Source organism: Podarcis erhardii (genome assembly GCF_964252035.2).
Source record: "Podarcis erhardii genome assembly, chromosome: 7".
NCBI classification, from domain to species: domain Eukaryota; kingdom Metazoa; phylum Chordata; class Lepidosauria; order Squamata; family Lacertidae; genus Podarcis; species Podarcis erhardii.
The window spans coordinates 38,837,649-38,844,368 of record NC_138511.1 but is presented as its reverse complement, the minus strand read 5'-3'; the positions used below and the strand labels follow the sequence as shown (position 1 = coordinate 38,844,368).

General features: G+C 44.6%; 1 protein-coding gene across 8 annotated transcripts in view; it reads right to left on the bottom strand.

Annotated features, from left to right (window-relative positions):
* Positions 1–2,690: 2,690 nt before the first annotated feature.
* Positions 2,691–6,720, bottom strand: part of SDR42E1 (short chain dehydrogenase/reductase family 42E, member 1) — a 312,532-nt gene continuing 308,502 nt past the window's right edge. For all 8 annotated transcript variants that reach the window (XM_081870258.1, XM_081870261.1, XM_081870264.1 and 5 more), the window contains one exon: positions 2,691–6,086. In XM_081870258.1, the coding sequence (XP_081726384.1) occupies positions 4,991–6,086 (1,096 nt within the window). In that variant the 3' untranslated portion in view covers positions 2,691–4,990. The remainder of the gene's footprint in view (positions 6,087–6,720) is intronic.

Sequence of the window (6,720 nt, the reverse complement as noted above, 5' to 3'; positions counted from 1 at the left end):
ATTTATAAAAGAATTTCTGTACCAATGTGTCTGTCTGTCTGTCTATCTATCTCTATCTATCTATCTATCTATCTATCTATCTATCTATCTATCTATCTATCACCTATCTATGTCTGTCTATCTATCTATCTATCTATCTATCTATCTATCTATCTGTCTGTCTATCTATCTATCTATCATCACAGGAGTTTACAACAATATAAAAACATAGAAGCAAACAACAAATTCAGAAGTGGATGTGTAATGAGAGCCAAAGCAGATGAGAAGAAGCTTTGGGCAGTAAGAAAAGTCCTGCTGGATAAGGGGCGAAGAGGGCTGTGGGAGAGCATGTGCTCTGCCTGCAGATGGTTGAATCCCTGCCATCTCCAGGTAGGGCTGCCATGTCTGGGGAGTCGCTACCAGTCAGTGCAGACAAACCTGAGCTGGGTAGACTAATGGTCTGACTCCGAATAAGGCAGCTTCATGGGTTCAAAAGGATGTTACCCTTGGAAACCATTTTTCTCTCTCTCTCCAAGCTGGCTGCCAGAAGAAGCAGGGTGCCAGAGGGGCGGTACTAGCTCCCAAACTTTTCGATAAGGCCCTATTTCATGAATAAAGTTTGGGGCTCTTTTCTTTTTTTAAGACAATTTAAAGAACAGTAAAATCAGATCTGTGAATATGGCTTTGATGCAAATCGAGCCTTTACAGGTGCAAATGACAAATTGTCGTTGTGTTTCATGCATACATTGATAATACTCTTGATTTTTTTAAAAAAACAAACAAACACCCAGCTTTGAACTCCAAGGGATTGGAAGATATAAAGCGGTAGCATACATTCAAAGTGTTCCGTATCCATTTTGAAGGAAAGAAGGGGTGCACATAGGTGTGTTGTGTGTAAATAGCTCTTAAAGCGAAAACAAACAATCAAGATACAGCGCTACCTCATAGTTTCTTTCTTTCTCTCAGTAAAGAAACGGTTCTCTTTGGTGTACAGCATCTACTGTCAAGTGGGAAACAATGTGATTCCCCACCCCCTCACCATTTGCTACTATTAGGGTGAAATGACCAAGGGGAAGAGACAAGACTTCAAGAAGTGTTTATTTTCAACTAAATGCTGTGGTGGGAAGTGTGTGTACATGCGATGGGAGGCCCTTTATACCAGCGGCGGAGAGCAGGTGGCCCTCAAGGTCTTGTTGGGCTCCAACTCACATCAGCTCCAGCCAACTTGGCCAATGGCCAGGGATGACAGGAATTAGAAGGTCCAACAACATCTAGACACCACCCAATGCCAAGGTGGTGGGTCATTTTTTGTTGTTGGGTAAGAAAGAAAGGGAGCATGCCACTTATCTCCAAGACACAGATGAGGAACCTGTGGCTCCCCAAATGTTGTTGTTGGGTTCCAAGTTCTATCAGCCCCAGTTGACCCAGTCAACATTGAGGGATGATGGGAGTTGTAGTCCAACCACATCAGAGGGTCAAAAGTTCTCATCCTGCTCCAAAGAAACAAACATCATTTTTCTTTCTGTCAAGAAAAGTATGTGGCAGCCTCTGAGGCTATGCAGGGGGCAGCCATAGAAGGGGATATGGCAGTGATTTTGTTCCACCTATGGCATATCAGGTCCTTGGCAGGTTTGGAAGGTGCCTAAACTTAGGCTGAAATGCTATACTCCCTTATGTGGCTGTTAGTCTCATTGATTTAAACTGGGCCTGCATTTGAGTCAACACATGTAGGACTGAACTGTTAGCCTGTACTCCTGTGCCTGGGAACAAGTCCCATTGACTATGCACAGGCTTATAATATATTCTGTTGACTGGGCAAGTTCTTTTTATTCTCCAACTTTAGGGTGATTTGTGATTTCTGCTTCTGTTTGCTTCAGGCTATATTCTGTAAATGCATCCAACTGTGGACTCTCAGGTGACCTGATTGAGTAACTCTAGTGAAAACCACGGGAATGCATTTTGAAGCTTGTAGGGCTGCCGTCAAGGGCCTTCATTTTTTGTGATGCAGCAAACGAGTATTATTTCCACTGTTTTTTAAATGATTATGCACATACACATGAAAAACAAGTGTGTGTGTAAGAGGGGAACAAAGAAACTCTGATTTCATTGGAGTTCCTGATTCTGTGCCTGATTAAACAGCTGCCTACAATTCTAGATAAATCACTTTCCTTGTTTAAGGTTTAAAAATATCAAAGCCTACTCTCTGTGGCTTTCAAGGTGTTTGGGGAAAGAAAGAATACACTTCAAATGCCAACATTTCCAGTTTTATCCATTTCTACTTGCAGCTGTGCACTGATTTCAACAGCACACACACTCTCTCCCCCTCCCACCTTTTTTAAAAAATAACCCCCCCCCCCAATCTTTTAAGCCATGCTTCAGATAATCTATATTTAGCACTAAATGGCATGCTAAATTTTAGAAACATTATGACATAGTGCTTTGGCTCAAATAATTGCTGGCATTAGCTATGCCCGATCAGACAGGAAAAGATGACAAAGGCTAAAAGAGCATCAGCTTAAACCTGCCTGGTATCTGTGATCCCCGCCCCCCGTCTCTGCTAAAAGGAAAGTGCTATGACAATGAATCCCAAACCATTTTGAGCTAGCGCACCCTTGGTTCCATAAACTCATCCCCAGTGCTTCCCACCCTATAAAAACCACTATGGTTTGTGCAACCCACTAAAGATAACCATGCAATAAAACTCAAAACAATAACAATGATTTGCACATTTATTCAAGGTTGAGTTAAAACAATTCAGTTTAATTAATTCAATAAAACTGACAAACATGATCCAGTGATATCAGCTTTTCAAAGTGTGATAGTCAGTTACACCTTCAGAGACCACCTGCTGTCCCCTTGCCTCTCAGCACCTGCCTAGTTATCCCATTACCACCAGGGGGCAATACCGCCCAGTTGGGGAACCACTGTACTACAATAAGCATCTCAATGCAGCCCTCAGGTGGATAAGGGTCTTTTGCCCAACATGAGCCCTGATTGGGCATTTAGGAACACGTTGACTGTAACTGAGTAAGGCAACGTAAGGCAAGAAAGTGGGGTCACCCATATTTATGCACTGGTGTGCGGTCCAACAGTGGGGTAGGTCACATGACTCCCCCGCCCCCGCCCCCAATGTCTCACATTACAGTCATACATTGCCAAATGCCTTAACACGGCTGTTACCAAAAACTGCACCACACGCTGATCCTATAAAAAGCCGAAGGGGATGCATGCCTTTGCCGACCAATTTGCTTTAAAAAATAAAAAATAAAAATACCCATTTACCTGCCATCTGAAATACAACCCCCCCATTAAAAACTTCTGGGGCTTAGCGAGAAACAAGCAGAGTTTTCAGCTGGCTCCAGATTCTGAAACGCAGAAGTAATTTAAGAGGCTGCAAGCCTGGGATTTAACATTATCAATATGGAGGCTCACTCCAAATGTAAAAATGGCAGCTCCCTAGATTATAAATTTAAAGTCTGCTTGATATTTCTGCTCGGTGCTATAACGGGCAGAAGACGGAAAAACAGCAGCCTCGTAACTGCCGTTCCAACATCATTCATCTCCATGTTCGACCGAAGTCCCTTTTGGCTTACACGGTTTAAGTTAAGGCTTTTATTTATTTATTTTTCTGTTTCCAGAAAGAACATTGCAAGCAAGGGAACATGAAACAAGCATAAAAGGAGAAGTACTTACAACAAGGGCGCTAGGAAGAAACTTTGAAGCTGTGAGTTTGCTGGAAGAGCGATTAGAATACCCCCTGTAGGCATCAGCCAGCAAGCAGGTGTGTTTATAATTAAACATCAGCAACAAACCCGTAAACCTCAAGTTTCGCCAAGTGTGAGGCTCTGGCAATTATTAGATATAACACCTTTTACAAGTACTCCAAGAGGCAAAATATTACAGACACAACAGAAAAATGGGTTCCCAAATGATGGACAGTGAGCTTCGTTCAGGTGATCTGTGAATTTACAATCAAGGATGGGAGAGGAAACAATCACCGCATTTAATTGTACTTTATCGTCTATTTCTGATACAGCATTTTATTTTGAGACAAGCTGCACTGTTTGGAATTCAAACCGTAATTCAATTAAATGTAATAGGTAAAAAAAGAAATTAAAATATCACACAGTGTCCTGCACAGCCCAATACAATTGCTACAAAAGGTGGGGGGGGGGTGTCATGAAGTGCTGCTCTAAAACCCTCAGCAGTTTTCAGGTGGTCCATGGAGGAGAAAGGGTGGTGAAATGTGTTTAAAAGTGGTTCGAGCCACCCAGGGATGGCTTAAGGTCCCTTCCAAATCTACAATTCTATAATAAAACATAATGTAGGAACAGGGATCAGATCATTGGGCCATATAGCTCAGCACTGTCTGCACCAGGCATGGGGAATCTCAGGCCCAGGGTCTGAACGTGGCCCTCCAAACCTCTCTATTCGGCCCTCAGGACTTTCCTGGGACCGTACTTCTGTGCCTGCTCTGCCTCCACCTCAAGTGCTTTTGCTTGGCTGGAATGCATATTTGCTTGCCTGGGTAGAAGACAACAACTCCAAAGAACCCTGGGAACTGAAGTCTCCCTTCCACAGAACTACAGTACTCAGCACCCTTAGCAAACTACAGTTCCCAGGATTCTTGGGGGGGGGGAGTCATGTGCTTTAAATGTATGTGTGGATCTGCCTTAAGATGTTCCTACATCCAAGTTAGCAAAGAAGGGTTGATTCCCAACACGTTATTTTACCAGTGTTAAAAGAAGTACAGTGCTACGTCAGGTTACATACGCTTCAGGTTACAGACTCCGCTAACCCAGAAATAGTGCTTCAGGTTAAGAACTTTGCTTCAGGATGAAAACAGAAATCGTGCTCCGGCGGTGCAGCGGCAGCAGGAGGCCCCATTAGCTAAAGTGGTGCTTCAGGTTAAGAACAGTTTCAGGTTAAGTACAGACCTCCGGAACGAATTAAGTACTTAACCTGAGGTACCACTGTACAAAGAAGCTTGTCTCCTCGCTAGTATCTCCCATCAGACGACTCTGGGAAACCAGGAAAGGATCACCACTGCAAACAGGAGGACAAGTACCATGTCCCTAAATAAATGTTTTGCAGTGTACCTCCTGGACTTATGGACATAGCCATGAGATTTAAACCACTCGACTGATTCTTTAATGCTGTGTGAACAGGGTGCGTACCCCAGCTCCCTCTTGGCCTTTTCTAGGCTGAAATAATGAGAGACGCCACTTTTGTAAACTTCTGTGCGAGTGAGGAAGGGCTGGAAGTTATATAAGCGCCCAACCACGGAATGTACCATCTCAGTGAGAAATGCGAAGTAGTAAACAACAGACAGAGGGAGGCGGTAAGTCGGAAAGGGGTAGCCTAAGCCTTCTACGAAAGGCCGGAAAAAATCAAAGTTGTTGATTGGTCTGCCATCTGAAATGAAGTAAGCTTGACCAGCTGACCTGTGACCCTTACTATCTCCCAGAGCTTCGGAAGCTAAGATGTGAGCTTCCACCAAGTTGTCCACATGTACAAAGTCCATTAGGTCTCCAGGATCCCCAAACAGGAACTGAAACAAGCCCTGTTCGAGCAAGCCAAGGATCCTCGGCAGATGTCTCTGCTCTCCAGGCCCATAGATGGCGGCAGGTCTCAAGGCACAGGTCCTCAGCAACCCTCGCCCTCCCTCAAGGGAGCTTCCATTTGCTTCCAGAACCTTCATCTCAGCTAAGGCTTTGGTCCTTGAGTAATGGTCAGGGTGGAGATGAAGAGGGAAATAAGGCAGAGACTCATCCCCGTTTTCAATCGCTTGGCCCCCAAACACCACATTGTAGGTGCTCGTGTAAACCAGCCTTGAGACGCCCACTTTCTTGCAAGCTTCAATTATGTTTTCTGTCCCCTTGAGGTTGACGTCTTCTATAAGTTTTCGGTTCAGCTGCTCCCGGCCAGACATCCCATAGGAAGCAATATGGAAGACGCAGGTTGCACCTCGGAGTGCCCTTTCCACTTCAGAGACCACACGGATATCACCCTGCACAAATTTCACTCCTTGTGGCATCGGTTGGATGGGCTCGGTGACATCAAAGAGGATGACATCTACTCCCTTCTTGGAAAGGGCACCACCTAGGCTGGAATGTGACAGGCAATCCAATCCAAATAATAAAATATATGACTTTGAAACAAACACCTTACATCAAATAAGGTAATATTCAGTACCAGTTAGAACACCGTATTTTTCGCTCTATAGGACGCACTGGACCAATAGGACACACTTTGTTTTAGAGAGGGAGAACAAGAAGAAAAAAATCTCCCCCTCTCTGCTTAGCGCCCCTTCAGCGAAGCGGCAGGAGAAATGGAGCCCCTTCCATTTCTCCTTCTGCTTGGCTGAAGGGGCGCTGCGCAGCTCTCCCTCTGCTGAAGCCAGGAGGGATAGCCTCCTGAAGCCTCCGGAGCGCGGAGGGAGCGCTCCCTTTGCGCTTCGGAGGCTCCGCGTTGCTATCGCTGAAGCCAAGGAGCCTGCATTTGCTCTATAGGACACACACACATTTCCCCTTAATTTTTGGAGGGGAAAAAGTGCGTCCTATAGAGCGAAAAAGACAGTATATTATTGCGCAATCAAAGTAACTCTCAAAACACCAGCAAATAATAATTAAACAGAAATCTACCTAACACCCCCCTGTTTTCACTCAAAGGGGCTTTTCACGGTTCTACTGATAATAACTACATGGTCTGCAGACTTTCATCAGTAGACTAACCCAACCT